General features: G+C 33.3%; 1 protein-coding gene across 11 annotated transcripts in view; it reads right to left on the reverse strand.

Moving 5' to 3' along the window:
• LOC127735708 (leucine-rich repeat-containing protein 71-like) overlaps positions 1-17,013 on the reverse strand; it is a 51,094-nt gene extending 34,081 nt beyond the window's left edge. For 4 of the 11 annotated variants that reach the window (XM_052245978.1, XM_052245977.1, XM_052245972.1 and 1 more), the window contains exon 1: positions 16,934-17,002. In XM_052245978.1, coding sequence (XP_052101938.1) covers positions 16,934-16,971 — 38 coding nt within the window. In that variant the 5' untranslated portion in view covers positions 16,972-17,002. Of the gene's footprint in view, positions 1-11,091; positions 11,136-16,933 lie in introns of those variants that run through there. The other 7 variants (XM_052245974.1, XM_052245979.1, XM_052245973.1 and 4 more) reach the window with 5 other exon arrangements.
• Positions 17,014-17,425: the final 412 nt, after the last annotated feature.

The raw sequence follows: 17,425 nt of genomic DNA on the forward strand, positions 1-17,425 counted from the left end.
ACAAAAGATGATCATGACTCACATGAATAAAACATTGAAATGAAGTTTGTAGCCAAAAATTATGACTCAAGAAATATAGATATGACATCAGAATCAAGTGTTAAACACTTCTAATGAATAATCAGATACTGATTTAGAGTATTCATCAAATTAGCTATAATTTGCATGTTTGAAATACAGAACATCTCAAATCTTGTAAAAAAATTTCGATGCCCCCCCCCCCCCCCCTTCCCTTCCTCTCCCCCATCTGAAGTATTGATAGTACTTGAAAATAATACTATCCAGCCAGGTTATCTTCAAATTGTTAATAATTATCCAATCAGATCAAAGATACGAGACGATTGATAGCGAAAACGCAAAATGGCCTTATCCGACCACCATACAATCATACAAGACTTTTTAAGACTGCGAAAACATGTCGTTGTATAGCGAGTTGAGACCCAGACATATCGTATTTCGGTATCTTATGTATTGTGTCGATTTCAGTCGTTCTTCCTTATTACTCTGTTTAAGCAGTTTTTGCGTTCAGAGCTCACCCCTGCTAATGTAGTCCGTATAGTGTGAACATGCAAGAACCGTTGACATATTAATTGAGAGATGTTTAAACGCTATACGCAGAGGAAAAGATCAAGATATGAAGCATTTAGTTTCGGTAGTATCTTAATCTCAAGTGGTTTTATGAGATGGATGCAATTATTGAAATGTGGGTTATAAAGTGACAGGACATCATCAACGTATCTAAAAGAGTAGTTAAAGAACCTTGCAAGATTATTTTATTCACTTTCGACATAAGACTGTTATATAATTGCAGAGAAAACCGTAGAACCATACCATTTTGACAGGACAGGATGATTTTAACAAACGAATATTCTGACCTGGTAAGAACTGCAAATGAATAATCTTGCCCAGGACGGGATGAAGAAAAATTAATATTCGGCAACGCTAGATACAGCTATTTGCAGGAAATAATTGTGTACAAAATAGAAAATTAATTCTAGCATGACGAACAAAAATATGCGAGCATCGCAAAAGGTTACGAAAATGAATATTCCGCCAGAAAAAAATTCCCCTGCTCTCCCACCTCAGAATATCAAATGGTCCTCCGCTAAAGAAGACTTCGACAAAAATACAGATCAGCTTCTTTCCAGCTAGTTAATATAAGTGGTTTCCAAAACAAAACACCGAAAGGTAATGTCGAAACTCGATTTTACCTACTCTTTATAGAGTATTATTGCTTGACATTTGAAAAACTTCTTGAAAGATTTGAAAAAAAATAAATCAATTTCGTTTTATATTTTACATCGTGAATGAATATCGACAAAATACTGTTTAATGTATAACAGGAAGAATGTATGCTGCAATATCTGGCCTTTAACAGATTTTTTATTCGTTTAAAAAATTACCAATTTGACGCATACATACAAAATAGAAAAATCACAAAATAATATATTATATCTACGTTTTAAGAAGGAAAAAATATTCTGATAAAGGGTATCATCAACTCATCCGACAGACCACCAGTTAAAAACAGTGCACTATAACCTCAACACTATAACACCAAAATTAGGACAGAATCTATACTCATTATTTGACAAGCAAATGTACACTATCCAGATTTGTGGACAAATTCAAGGCGTGGTACTAGCTTTCACAGCTGACTATGCGGTATTGGTTTTGGTCGTTGTTGAAGGCCATACGGTTACATATAGTTGTAAACTTCTATGTCATTTGGTCTCTGGTGGAGAGTTGTCTCATTGGCAATCATACCACATCTTCTTATTTTTATACAAAGATATTGAACATAAAGGAGTGACCATTTGCATTAGTTGTCAGTCTTTTGTAGGCGGTAAGTTAAGGGGTAATTTCGAAGGATGAAAAACGATCTCATTAAAGTACGGATCCTGTGTCCACGCTCACAGGCGCTTGTGGAATGGACACCCTTTTCCGAAGTATTTTTTGTGTGTATTGATCTTTGTAAGAAATACTTTTTTATATTTTAACTTATTTAATAGCAACCTGATGTTCAGTGGTTGTCGTTTGTTGATGTGGTTCATAAGTGTTTCTCGTTTCTCGTTTTTTATATAGATTAGACCTTTGGTTTTCCTGTTTGAATGGTTTTACACTAGTCATTTTTGGGGCCCTTTAATTATAGCTTGCTGTTCGGTGTGAGCCAAGGCTCCGAGTTGAAGGCCGTACTTTGACCTATAATGGTTTACTTTTACAAATTGTGACTTGGATGGAGAGTTGTCTCATTGGCACTCATACCACATCTTCTTATATCGATTGTCCTTAAATAAGAATAGAGGGACATCGTATAAACTATACTGGTACTGTAATATCGTATGGATAATATCCATTCGATATTACAATAGAATTAGTTTATATATGATGCTCCTGTATTAATTTTTTCTACAAATAAGAATATGGGTATCATATATAAACTACTGTTTTCCTACAAGGATCTGTTCTGGTAATTATCACATCAATCTATAAAACTTCAGCCTTTAATGTTTTGAAGGTGTGTATAATAGGTCTTCCTTAATCATGGGTGCACTTACTTCCATCACATTATTAATGTTTCAACAAAGGATTTGTATACCTCACTATACAAATCCTTGTTTCAACATAATGGGAACACCATGATGACATCATGATGCTTGGTGCATAATTTCTGAAGAATTTGGAAAATAAAGTTATCATAATGTAAAAATGGATCATATAATGTTACTTCGTGGTCCTCAAATTCAGGAACTAACTGATCATAGTCCATCGGATAAGTACTTGGCACGATTGTTCTGTCAGAGTTTTTTACACGGAAATGCAGTCATGTTTAATGACAGTTTACCTTAAAATGGACAATTTAGTCAAAAATACGACCAAACGACATGTGTACCAACAAAAAACAAATTAAAATAGCAAGGAATACACATACTTGCGGCCTTTTCATGGTCTATTTGCTGTAAGTGATACGGATATATACATACGTGTCATAGAATTTAGTAGAGGTACTATACAATCCTATGTTCCCTGTGTAAACATCATAGTTATGTTTTGTTTATAGGATATAAAGTACCTATTAATTATACGTGTTTTTAAAAAGTGAAAACGGTTAACCTAAACGAGATCGCATTACAGAAATATCCTGAAAACGATCAAAGTTTTTGAGGACTGTACTTCTAAATTTATGTCATTTGTATTTAAGACAAAACCACGGCATATTAGAATTTTGAATAAATCAAATACTGTTATTTATTTCTTAATTTTGAAGAAGAAAAAACGGGGAGGTGCTATTCAGCTTTGATGAGAAAAAAATAATCCATGTAGAATAAAAGTGGGCTGTGGGAGATCTTTTACAAAACAATAAATATCCCGTCACAGTTTGAATTAGACCATAAAATGTATTTCAGTTAAGAATGACAGTGGAAGAAAATAATACAATGTGTCGGCTGATTAAACGATTTCAAGATCATAAAATTTTATTTTCATTTAATTACTCTTTACTTACATTAAATTAAGCAATAACTTTCCTGTGTAGACCAGTTCTAGCTGAACGGTGTAAATTTACAGTAATTATACTGCTTATAATATAAAGTGTACATGCAATTCAATTCATTGTATCATTTAAGTCTGATCTTTCAATAATACACATTCGCCATTTTAGACAGAATTATCAGAGACTATACGATTAGGTCATTGCAAAGAACTTCGTCTATTATAAAGCTTCATGATCTATACATTATTAACTAAATACAATATTTCAACGTCTATTTAAAATAAGACGAAAAGCTCAGCTACGAATAGGTATCTTGCTTTATATACAATGATATTATAAACTGCTACAGTCAAATTTACATACGACTGACGATTTTCCCTAGAACATATATGTCCCAAATATACCGGAATTCACAATTCGTTGCGAAAACAAAAACGGGTTTGAAACCTGAATGTAAATGCGTTTTCTATCTGCCGTAGCAATGGAATGCTTTTGGTCTTCGAATAGAATTACAGTCGGATTTATTTTATAAGTGTCCCCTACTCGGATAACAATTCTTTTAATAGTGATACCTGACATTTCGCCATGTCATTTTTCCAGGACGAATCCTGAAAAAAGTGAAACCTTTATATATAATTTGATGTTGTACCATTAATTTATATTATAAAGCCGTCATGTTATTCCAATAATTGGTTTTATATGCGGGCCATAATCAGTGATTTTATGCTAGTGCGTGTGAATGAAACAAAATGCTGCTAACAGATCATAGTAAAGCAAAACCCCCCCTCCCATAAAAATCGACGAAATGAAAAATAATGAATAGACGAAATCCCATCTTATTCCATATTAGTTTAACAAGCAACAAGTTAATTTTTACTGAATTATTATACCCATATCTTCGTCTTCCTATGTAGGATCGGCAGATTTTGGGTTATTTGTGTTTTTCTCTCGTTTTTTTAATAATATATCTTTTGTAATATATAATTTTAGGACTTACCGAGTTATCATGCTTCGTTTCCATGCTGACTGACTAGACTGAGATTCCTCCATGATTTTAGATTATCCAAATCGTTTTTAGAAAAAAATTAAGTCAATGTCAACATTTAAAGTTTGTTTTTAACGGGATTTGTGAATTAATGAATCACGTATATGAACTGTCACAAACTTCATTCCATGTCGTTCTGATCGATTATTCGCTGTTATTTCTTAAGTAAATAGGTATATAATGTAGATGGCGATAGCCCAGAAGGATTTCATATCAATTTCACGGATTTGGCTTTGTAAATTTAAACAAGAAAATAATGTAACTAATATAGCATATGAAATTATTTGTAACTTATGCGTTAATGTAATAAAAGTTAGAATATTATAGTTTCATATTTATGTACCATTACATGCAGAAACAATTTCCTATACTAATAATTAAGGCAACGAAAATTCAGAAAGTGTTGCCATAACACACACATATATATATATGTGTGTGTTATGTCCCTCTACCAATAAATGTGTTTTGCATGCACACGTATAAAAATTGCGGTTTTTATCCAACGCAATCATAGGTTTGAACGTTGTTTTCAATTTAGACTTGTTTATATTTTTTCGTTTGGGCTTGTATTATATTTGCCTTCGGGTTTATATGATCCGTTCATCCTATTTTGACTCTTTCAAAATTCAAGAGTCTATCCTAAATTGAGGTAAATTATATGGCCTTCCAAATACCGTTTCGATTCCTAACATCACTGAAGAGACATTAATTGTCGAAATCCGGATATTGTGTACAATTTTTTTTGCGGTATACCATCTTTTCCGTAAGTCTATTGTTTTCTGTTTGGTAATAAATCAATAATAAGATCTATTTTGCTACATCTTGTGATCCGTTTATTTGGCAATCGCCAATGGCAGTCAGCAGGGTTTAAGAACATCAGTTGTTCGACCTGCTAGTTAAATGCGTTTTGTTAAAATATATTTTTTCACACATTTGGTCTGTTGGAAAATGTTGTTTGTGCTGTATTTAGACCCCCCTCCCAAGAAATTTTCTTTGCATGCACACGTATAACAATTGCGGTTTTTATCCAACGCAATCATAGGTTTGAACGTTGTATTCAATTTAGACTTGTATATATATATATATATATATAAAATGACTGAATAATAGCCAACGATAAATCTTACGGGGCGATGGATCATATAAATATGACACAGTACACAACAAAATATAATATATAACCAGTCTAAAAGGGTACAACATCACCAAAAAATGACAATAAACGAGCAAATGTAACTATAAATATTTCGGATAACAGATATCCTTCATCAGTATGAGCACGGTGTAAAATGAATCAGATCAATCTATTCTGATTATTAAACTATAGCAATCTTGAATTCTATACGATAAAAAAAGTGAAACAGTTTCACCCGAACATCGTATGTAGAGACGCTAATAAATTTTTAAAATTTCCAAAAAACGACTCAAAGACATGCCTAAAATGAAAATAGTAATTAGAGATATGAACTGGCACAACTCGAAAATTCCAAAATGACGTCAGTTAAGATGTTACAACAACTGCGTGTAAATACATTCCCATAATATATATGTAGGACTCTAAAGTGCGATGGTACTCTAAAGTGCGATGGTCACGCTAAAGTGCGATGGTCTACGCTAAATTACGATGGTGTCTCACGCTAAAGTACGATGGTTAATTGTTTTCTAAAGAACGATGGTATATCACGCTAAAGTGCGATGGACCAAAAGGGTAAGGTTAGAGGGGTTAACACGTTATAGTACATGGATGTTAAAAAATACTCTTTTTGCAAAAGCTAGTATGGTATAACATATGTGATAGGCTTTATAATTTACCGGTAGGCTTAAGTGTGTGTTTCTAAATTTAGAATACCGACCACGTAAAAATTGCTAAAACGGTAATTTAGGTGTCACAAAATACTATATTTCATGTAAATGAATTTTTAACAGTTCGGGCGTATTAAGTATTTGGATAATTGGTGTAGCTTGCCGTTCACACCGTCTATCACTAATGTGAACACCTCCCCTTACAGTCGTCGTTGTAAATTACAAATACAAAATTTGTTCATTGTCGGAATATGTAACATTTATTTGTTTAAGCTTTAATTTAAATGAGAGAGAAAGGCGATGTTCTCAGAGCTTTCTCCTTTTTCGTAGCGAGTACAAACACATGTTATATTTTCCTACAATGTACAAACTAATGTTTTAGCCGACAATTTATAATTCTACCGACGCTACTTTTCAATAAAATCGACAATATTTTAACGGGGACCGCAAAGTAAACTGCAACGTAAACAATGATTTAAATGTATCCGTCCGCTTCCAATAGAAGTAGGATACAGGATACATATGCGTATGCTATTTTGTAGTTATATAGTAAAATGGTCGACTGCAGGACACAAGTCATTCTTCTAGCACACGAAAAAACAACACATTTGCTTCAGCCGACAAAGCACGGTTAGGTCTGAAATTAAGTCATGGACATTTGGTTTAAAAGTTGTTAATCAAATATTCTTAATTTACATTCCGGCATGTTCATTTTTGGTTTGTATAAACGACTGTTAACGTCATAATCCAACTACGTTTCATACGTCTATACTTTCGCGGACCATTGGACTTTAGCGTATATATATATGCATCCATTTATTACACCTTGTGATCCGTTTATTTGGCAATCGCCAATGGCAGTCAGCAGGGTTTAAGAACATTTGTTGTTCGACCTGTTAGTCAAATGCGTTTTGTTAAAATATACTTTTTCACTTTTTTGGTCTTTTGGAAAATGTTGTTTGTGCTGTATTTAGACCCCTCTAACAAGAAATTTGTTTTTGCATGCACACGTATAAAAATTGCGGTTTTTATCCAACGCAATCATAGGTTTGAACGTTGTTTTCAATTTAGGCTTGTTTATATTTTTTCGTTTGGGCTTGTGTTATATTTGCCTTCGGGTTTATATGATCCGTTCATCCTAATTTGACTCCTCAAAATTCGAGAGTATATCCTAAATTGAGGTAAATTACATGGCCTTCCAAATACTGTTTCGATTCCTAACATCACTGAAGAGACATTAATTGTCGAAATCCGGATATGGTGTACAAAAATCTTTGCACCTTTGTTTGCGGTATACCATCTTTGCCGCAAGTTTATTGTTTTCTGTTTGGTATTAAATTTTTAATTCAGATCCATTTATTACACCTTGTGATCCGTTTATTTGGCAATCGCCAATGGCAGTCAGCAGGGTTTAAGAACATTTGTTGTTCGACCTGTTAGTCAAATGCGTTTTGTTAAAATATACTTTTTCACTTTTTTGGTCTTTTGGAAAATGTTGTTTGTGCTGTATTTAGACCCCTCTAACAAGAAATTTGTTTTTGCATGCACACGTATAAAAATTGCGGTTTTATCCAACGCAATCATAGGTTTGAACGTTGTTTTCAATTTAGGCTTGTTTATATTTTTTCGTTTGGGCTTGTATTATATTTGCCTTCGGGTTTATATGATCCGTTCATCCTAATTTGACTCCTCAAAATTCGAGAGTATATCCTAAATTGAGGTAAATTACATGGCCTTCCAAATACTGTTTCGATTCCTAACATCACTGAAGAGACATTAATTGTCGAAATCCGGATATGGTGTACAAAAATCTTTGCACCTTTGTTTGCGGTATACCATCTTTGCCGCAAGTTTATTGTTTTCTGTTTGGTATTAAATTTTTAATTTAGATCCATTTATTACACCTTGTGATCCGTTTATTTGGCAATCGCCAATGGCAGTCAGCAGGGTTTAAGAACATTTGTTGTTCGACCTGTTAGTCAAATGCGTTTTGTTAAAATATACTTTTTCACTTTTTTGGTCTTTTGGAAAATGTTGTTTGTGCTGTATTTAGACCCCTCTAACAAGAAATTTGTTTTTGCATGCACACGTATAAAAATTGCGGTTTTTATCCAACGCAATCATAGGTTTGAACGTTGTTTTCAATTTAGGCTTGTTTATATATATGTAATAAGCAAGTCTTAAAGGGTACAACATCACCAAAAAAGTAAAATCATGAACAAATGTTAAATATTTCGGGTAACTAATATCCTTCATCAGTAAGATGTCAAATGATTCTTATCTTATTCGTTAAACAAATTATCACGAATCAATACGCTGGTAAATTTTTCAATATTGATGTTTGGGAGGAGGAATTAATTCCTTAAAACTGTGAGAGTCTTGTATGGAAGCTTGAGTTACAGGAAACATGTGATGGTAGGGACTCATTCTGTTTTTTTTTTTCTTTTTTTCATTAATGTCCTCTGGGGAAACTGTCCTTAACTTTCTTATCCAAAAACTTTCCCGAGCAAGTCTGTCGGCCCTTGACCAACCCTCGTTGTGGTCTATGATAGTGATGTTAAGGTTTTTGAGATCAGCTTGGTCGTTCCCAGGTGATCTCATATGACGACTTACGGGGAGGTTGGGCTTGCAGGTGTAGTCACTTCGATGACCATTAATGCGTTTGTTGAATGGCTGTTCCAACATACTGCATGCCACACTGACATCGACACTGAAGAAGGTATACAACATTCTGGGTTTTGCTAGTAACATTGCAATATATAGTGTATACTGACCCAGTGGAGTGGCAAGTAAATGTTTGAGTATTCAGTATTTGTTGGCAAGTCAGACATCGTCTGTTACCACACGGCTTGCACCATCCTGCAGTTGACGAGCTTTTATTAGAGGAGATATCAGCTCTCACAAATAAGTCTTTCGGACTGTATGAAAAGCTAATACAGGAGGTTTGGGAAAGATCTTGGATAATTTTGGGCATTTTATATTTTTATTTATATATATAGGTACGTCTAAACAAGTGACAATTCTAGGACAGATCCATCCATTGGATCACCAGTGAAGGTGATACACGGCTGAAAACACATTTTATATTTATAACTACTCTAAATATCAGCACAACAATGTTAAATCTGCAAATTTGCAGAAGCAAATTTTTTTGTTCTTCCCTCGTCGAGATTCGAACTCATGCTATTGGAATATCGAGACAACACCACCTGCTCTGTGTCCATCGCTCTAGATCACTCGGACACCTAGACTGACTATATAATTCAGCTTTCGGTGGCCTAGTGTTACCTTTCCTCGTCATATATATATATATATATATATATATATTTATATATTTTGTTTACTAATAACGATTACAATATCAAGGCAAGTGGATGGATGATTATTCTCCTTCTCTTTTTGCCTCGAATGTGACCATATTCTGTTTTATGATAAGAACGAATATTCAGAGATTCAAGTTATGTTATTTTAGCAGGATTGTTTTGGCAGTTAAAACTAAACATTCTTCTTGCTTGTACGAACTTAAATATAGATATATGATGTGTATGAATTTCGATTAAGAAAAGATATTATCATGAGGGTCGTAGAAAAGGGGCGTGGTTATATGCACGGACGAATGGGAAATCAATTATTTCACGATGAACGAAAAACAAAATAGCTTACACGTTGCCTTTTTACCAATTTACACGAAACACGGTGTATAACGAGATATTATCACAAAAACACTTCACATAAAATTGCAATCATGTTGCACGAAAATAACCCTTTACCTTCCGCTTATATTAATGTATCTTATGGTAACTTTTGTTCAAAATATACATGAAATATTAGCCCATGGACATTAAACAAACACCCATAAATTTTACGACACTCCATAAATCTTACGACAGTAATATACGTATAAGCTATGATTTAATTATACAAAATTTAAACGTTAAAAAGAATTGGAAATGTGGTCATCCCCTGGTCTTTTCCGACCGGTAGTGAAACCCTGGCAAAAGTGGGCGTCCGTTTGGTTGTATTCGCAGCTTTGCTCTGTCCGGTCAGAATGGGGACGTTAAATCCAAAAACACCGTGTAGAGTAGAGTACTACGCTCTCTACACGTTAAGAACCCTTGCAACAACTCTTTGAGGGGTCCGTAGGTGGCCTGTCGGAAGCTTTATTTCTGTCCCTATCCAATATATCCTCATTTTCCAGTGGCATTCCAAACCCCACCCTTTTGTACCTATTGTATTAATTGCTAATTTGTAATTGTCCTGAACATGTATGAGGTGTTGGCCACTGGACATCAAGCAAACAACAATTAAGCTAGTATATGAATCCTAACATACTCATAATTTTGCAATACCTGTAGCGTGTAAAACAAGCTACAGGTAGTAAAAATTCGGCAACATACTATTCATGGCAAATTTGAAAAAAAGCATCATACATATAAAACTACAATTTTTCGTTCATACTCTCAAGTCAAACTTGAAGAAACAAGAAACAGGAGAAATACTTGGCGAACCTAGCTTTCCCTCCTATTTCTTGCATGAGCTCTTGCATATCAAATGTTTGTCTTCCGAAATGGTACGTAGTGCATTGTAGATACATATACAGTATATGTAGCCTAGCAAGTTTTGTTTTAGGTTTTTTTTTATAACATACATCAACCTTATATGCAACTGTATGTATATTATAGACACTTGGATGCTAATACATCGTGAAATACCAAAGCTATTGATTTTCAATGCATAAATATTAACTAACCTGTTAAAAGTTGCTCTGCTTGTCGACATTATTCCGTATTTTAAAGTTTACATACATGCATTCACTCAGATATATCTATAGTCAGATTTACCTAAGTCAGAAGCGATCACTGGACTGAGGGTTATCGATCAAAAGATCGCTCGTTACATGAAGTGTATCAGGCCTTTACATATCTCTGAAGCTTGTATGATCTTTTGTTGATAAACTTGACTTAACCTAATCCTTTTAATCTGACACCCTTTTAACACCATGCATTGATCAATTTAATGCACATTCTAACACGTGAATATAGAAATGACTTCAAACAAAAGTCGTGTTTCGAAGAATTGTGAACATAAACAAATTACACAAACACATTGATATTCATAACATTTCTTCAAAATAGATGCTCATTGTGTTATGCGTAACGTATTGTACTTCTTTTACATCTTTTGTGTTTTGTTATATATATATTTTTTTTCAGGCGAATAAACACAAAGAATGTTCCGTGCATTAAGGGGGAAATATTGGTAGAAACTTCCGCGGGAAAAATACTTATTTTCCATTTTAATTTAATTTAAATAAAAGCTTGCAAAATTTGCCTTCCTCGTAATTATTCTTTGCTGTCAATTAGAGTATACTGATAAATCTGTCTCGCATCTAATCAATATAGACCTTAAACGTAGGTATAAAGCAAGGGGACAGCAATCGTCCGTCTACAGATTAGTAGATGTACAGACAAAAATCCGGCGCTTTATTATCCGGCTTTAATTTCAAACATTGCAAAATTCCATTACGGTATACTGATTCAATCGAAAGGGTCGCTAATTAGTTGAATACTTTATTCTTCAATATATCAGAAACACTCGTATGTAACTTGTACTACATGTGCGCCGTCACTCTATTTTTGTTATGGTATCTGTTATATCCCTAGGGTTTTTACATCGCGATGACCGTGAGGGCATTCCGATGTATTGTTGCCAGAGAGATTTCCATTACCTAACTTTCGTGTTTGACTGGTAACCGATCTATAATCTATAAATACGCGGACATCATCGAGTGCAAAATAACATTCCTTATCGCTTGTTATAAAAGTTCATTTCTGCAATGAATACTCATAAAATATTTTTTTTAGAACATAAATTAATAATATGAAAATGTTTTGTTATATATATATATAAGTAAAAAATCATTTATAACTATGCACACGTACAGAAAAAATTATGTTAACGCATGCGGAAGAATATCTGAAGAAAGTTTGCAATCATGGCTCCCATGCAGAGTTATCGGTCCTTGCTCTCTCATGGACCGATAACTCTGCATGGGAGATTGAACGTTTTGCGGGAAAATATGAATACCCACTCAAGAACTTGCGGTCATCCGATGTTCGGTACTTCAGTACTTTGATATGTATTACTAAACCCTTCAAAACCATAGTGACCACGGTCATACTACGTACTCTATGGAACAATAGAAAAGAGGAAGGAAAAAACCAAACACATTACTAAATCAATTATTCAGCATACCTATCTAAAACTGCTGTACGTAAGGCAGTCTTCATTATTTTTTTTTTTCTAAATTTCTGGAAAGCTTGTCGTTGAAATGACGTCAAAAAGAATGACGTCATATCTGATTTCCAAATGGTCACGAGCATAACTGGTGAAAAATCAAAAAGTATTAGGCCCTATGATACCTATAGTCTAGATATAAGTTATAATTACCAAATAATATCCTTCAGATGTTTTTAAGACATTAATTAGTCTGTCGGTCATCAGTAATTTCCCTTTCTGATTTTTTTCTAACGTATTGGTATTAGACGTCCAACATCTTATATCAAACAAAAAAATATTACAAATTTCAATGTGACCACTCAGAATCCTGCATATGTTTTCTTATCCACGACATCTTTACTCAATTTCGACAATATAGATGTTGAACCAAACATTATAATTTATGGCCTTTAATAGTATTTCAGGGATACATGTTTTGTTATGAAACAAACATAACATTTTATTGGAACTACAAACAACTACAATGTGCCATACGGTGCCTATTTCACAGTAAATATTTATCTACAAGCTATCGAATATAAATAGACAGATTAAATGAAAACAAACATAACAATCAATACTAACGTATTCGACAACAAATCATTATTCTCATATTTTCAAATAGGAGATATTCTTAATACATGTATATAGGCTGCATGTATTCATGTATAATACCGTTTAGTAGCGTGTTTGTGGTTGTTTGTCGATTGAGCATAGTAAACTTTACAGATTCTTTAACTCTAACATGTAATACTTTGCCTGGTGATCAATGGACACCGGGATTTGTTTTTAGAATATGATATTGTATTATTAAATAACATGAACGTTAACAACTTGTAAAAGAGGGTAGATGATGGTTATTTTGTCTGTTTATCAGTATCCCTAGCAAGAATCTGTGTCTTCACAAACCAAGCTTCAAGACCGTTTAAAATGAGTGTATTGATACAACATGTGCTTGAAAATTCATATGTTTTACTTGTTAATTATTCGGGGGACCACTTACTATTTACGGACTGGTAGGCATGAGCCGCTGGAACAGGTCGCCATTTATACCTAAATACTATATAAGGCTCATTTCTCGCTCTTAATTATCAAGGGCGTGAAATTAGATTTAAAAGGTTATTGATTATATCATTAATATATAAAACTACTGAATCATGTGTTATTATTCATTACAGATGTGATCAAAACCATAGCCGTAAATGCTTAAGATGTTTAACTCTTTAAAATAGTGTGATATAGCTATAGGTCTACTTTTTGGCTAAAAATATATATAATAACACCCAAACCCAAGGTTAATTATCTCTTTGTTCAAGTATGCATTATTGTATTTATTTACATATATATCTTTGAAAGGATTGAATAGTATAGTTTATGGGTATATAATTGTAATGTTGAACATATGCAATGTCCGAAAACACCAAGGAATTCAAACAGACAAAGAAACTAACTCACATTTTTATAAAAGGGGAGTTTGATGATGTTTCAGAGCAGTTTTCGTCGATTTTTATGTGATTTTAAAAGACTTTCCGATGAGGGAGATTGTGGATTGTTGATTATTTTTTTTTTATTTTCAACATGACAGAAGCTTTTTGCGTATTCCAATACCATTAGCACAAGATCAGAGTTAACCAATATTTCGAAACTATCAAAACATGGGGTTAAGTGTACTATATGTAACAATATGCCCAAATCTTTAACGTATATATGGGTCATTTTCAAAATTCGTCAAAGTTCTTGTCCGGCTGACCTGTGAGGAAAATATGGCTTTATCATTATTTGAATGTTGGTGTCCTGCACAGTGCAACGTAAGGTCTACTACTTGCAGAAAAAAATAAGGAATAGGTACATGGATTTTCTTGGAAATCGTGCTCAAAGCTATACAATTACCCCGATCTACATGTCCCCACTCCAAAAATACCAAATATCGTATCAAAATAGACATCTTTATAGTTACACAAATCTTACAATTTTCTATTTTAAGATAGAAAATACAATGCAGAATGATATTATAAAGGCTTTATATAGTAACTGGCTATGGTTTCAGATTTATTTTAATTCATCATAATGTCCTTGATATTTTGTCAACTACATAACGAAAACGTTTTTGCTTCCTATAATATAACTTCTGACACCCCTCTTTAACTTGAAAGTTCCTCAGCACTAACTCCATATATCATTATAACAATAGAAGCATAAAAAGATAACTCTGTAAATGGTGTCAACAGTTATTGGCATTTAAGTAAGTAGAGGTAGCCCTGTATTTTTTTAAAAGAGAGGCGAAAGATACCAAAGGGACATTGAAACTCATAAGTCGAAAATAAACTGACAACACCATGGGCAAAAAAAGAAAAAGACCAACAGACAAACAATAGTACACAAAACACAACATAGGAAACTAAAGACTGAGCAACACGGACTCCACCAAAAACTGGGGGTGATCTCAGGTGCTCCGGAAGGGTAAGCAGATCCTGCGCCACATGTGGCATCCGTCGTGTTGCTCATGTTAGTACAAACCTTAATAAGTCTAATTCGGTAGGTTACATTCGGGAAAAGGGGACTGGATTGTAGTTATGACATTAGGAACATATCCGCAATCATCTGTGAAATGGATATTCCGTAACGGTCAACCAACTGGTGATGCATGGCGTCCGTAAAATTTTCGAAGGGATGATTTCAACCTCACCGCTTGGAACTCTTGGTTTAATAGCTTCTGTGTGAGCAGCAACCCTCTATCAAGGAAATCATGATAGGAAATACAAGCCTTGGAGTATCGTATCAACTGGGAGATATATACTCCGTACACAGGCGCTACATATAAATGGAAAGTTCACAATTGAGAAGCTGAAATCATCTCTTTTGTCATACAGTTTTGTTTTCAACCGACTCTAATTGTCAATTTCTAGATGTAAGTCAAGATATGAGGCAGACTTAACTGTATCTGTTGTATCCTTTATCTCAAGTTCGATGGGATAGATACGTTCAACATAGTCACCAAATTTTTAATTATTTAATGAGAGAACATCATCTATGTAGCGGAAAGTAAAGTTAAAGGATACTGCTAACTTCTTTTTTTCTTCCTAAAAAGTTCATTATGAAGTCAGTCTCATATGAATAAAGGAACAAATCGGCCCGAAGAGGGGCACAGTTGGTTCCCATGGGAATGCCGATTGTTTGTTGAAAAACACGTTCAAGAAATCAAACATCTTGATAATGTCAGTTTCAGAGAATTTTTTGTTAGAATCAGAGTAATTTTTTACAAAGTAGGATTTATTCCTCCCTAAGACAAGATACTTGTATTGTTTCACTTGTCCACTTGGTAACGGTATATTTTTTCAATATAACAATGGAACATCACGTCCACATCTATATCATTATAATCAATTTTCTGTGTTTTATAGAAAAATCACGTTTTATATGATGTCGAAGTATCAGTGGTATTAAATAATGCCCCAAAATGTGAATTCTTCCACTACATAACGGTGAACTACATAACTATTGACCTAATTTTGTTATGTAGTAGACATTTTTGTTGTGTGGTTGACAATATCGTTATGTAGGTGACAAAAAGCAAAAGTCAAAATCGGTCGTTGAACACTGTAGTAACCGAAGTAATTAGAAAAAAGTTAATTTATCTTATAATATTTAAGCAACAGGTCATCATTAGTACCAAACATTAAGATATCAACATAATTGCTATCGGTATGCAGTTGACAAATTCCGTAATTTCTGTAATCTCATTATGCTTTCAAAATGATCATTAAGACTGCATTTTTAAGATTTTGTGCATATAAATAATTCAGAGTTTATTTGATTAATTAAAATTGAACTAAATTGATAAAAATATTTTTTCAATTTCTATCTAAAACATGGACGGAGTTTGAAAACGACCCATATAATAGACTACTAAATTTTCTCAATAAATTTTCAAATCAGATTTTGTTATAAAGTTTGAGACACTATTTGTCGTTTTAACATCATAATTACGTAATACACATTACAAAAGCTGCTTAAGTGGCAATTATGGACAACCTTAATATTTCTTTTTAAAAAGAGGTACAGTTTGATGACATGCATCCTTGTGGTTCGTTTTAATAATTGTTTTAACAGTATAGACTATAGTTAAAAAAATAGTCACTATAGTTATCTTCAGGGTTCTCAGTAAAAATGAACCCTATCTCTTTTTCACGCTTGGCGAAAAAATGTTAATACAAGCTCGGACTGATTTACTATCAAAATAACCGGGGAAGACACGGTTAAAAAGAGTTAATATTTCATGAACAAAATTATTATTATAAAAAAATAAATCTTACCTTTGAAATGACAACTTGGCGTTTGCCATTCCCTTCATGACTGAATGGTTCTAGTGTATTCTGTTATTAAACGGAAGATTTAATTTAATTTTCGCTATGTTATTTTTGAAACAGAACACTGTCTATGAATAACTATCTCTTGTCTATCAATTAGAAACTTCTCATTTCAAATCATATTTGACAGCTGTTAAATCAGGATAGACGGACATAAAAGCGCAGTATTTGCGTTTTGTCCGCTATTTTTTCTGTCTCTGTGATATCACAAGTTAGAACAGTTTTTATATAAATATATTTTTATATAATATAATTGTCCTTATAAAATCGTCTACTTATGATATTTAAAGATTTAAAATTAAAATCATCAATTACAAATAATCGTCTCAACAAAATGTTTAAAATCCATCTTGTTAAAATGCTATGTACTTTAGTTCCTTAGCTGCTCACGTCGGTTATCAAATGAACAATTTTAGATTTATAACAAGAAATACTGTT

Source organism: Mytilus californianus, unplaced genomic scaffold, assembly GCF_021869535.1.
Source record: "Mytilus californianus isolate M0D057914Y unplaced genomic scaffold, xbMytCali1.0.p SCAF_3, whole genome shotgun sequence".
NCBI classification, from domain to species: domain Eukaryota; kingdom Metazoa; phylum Mollusca; class Bivalvia; order Mytilida; family Mytilidae; genus Mytilus; species Mytilus californianus.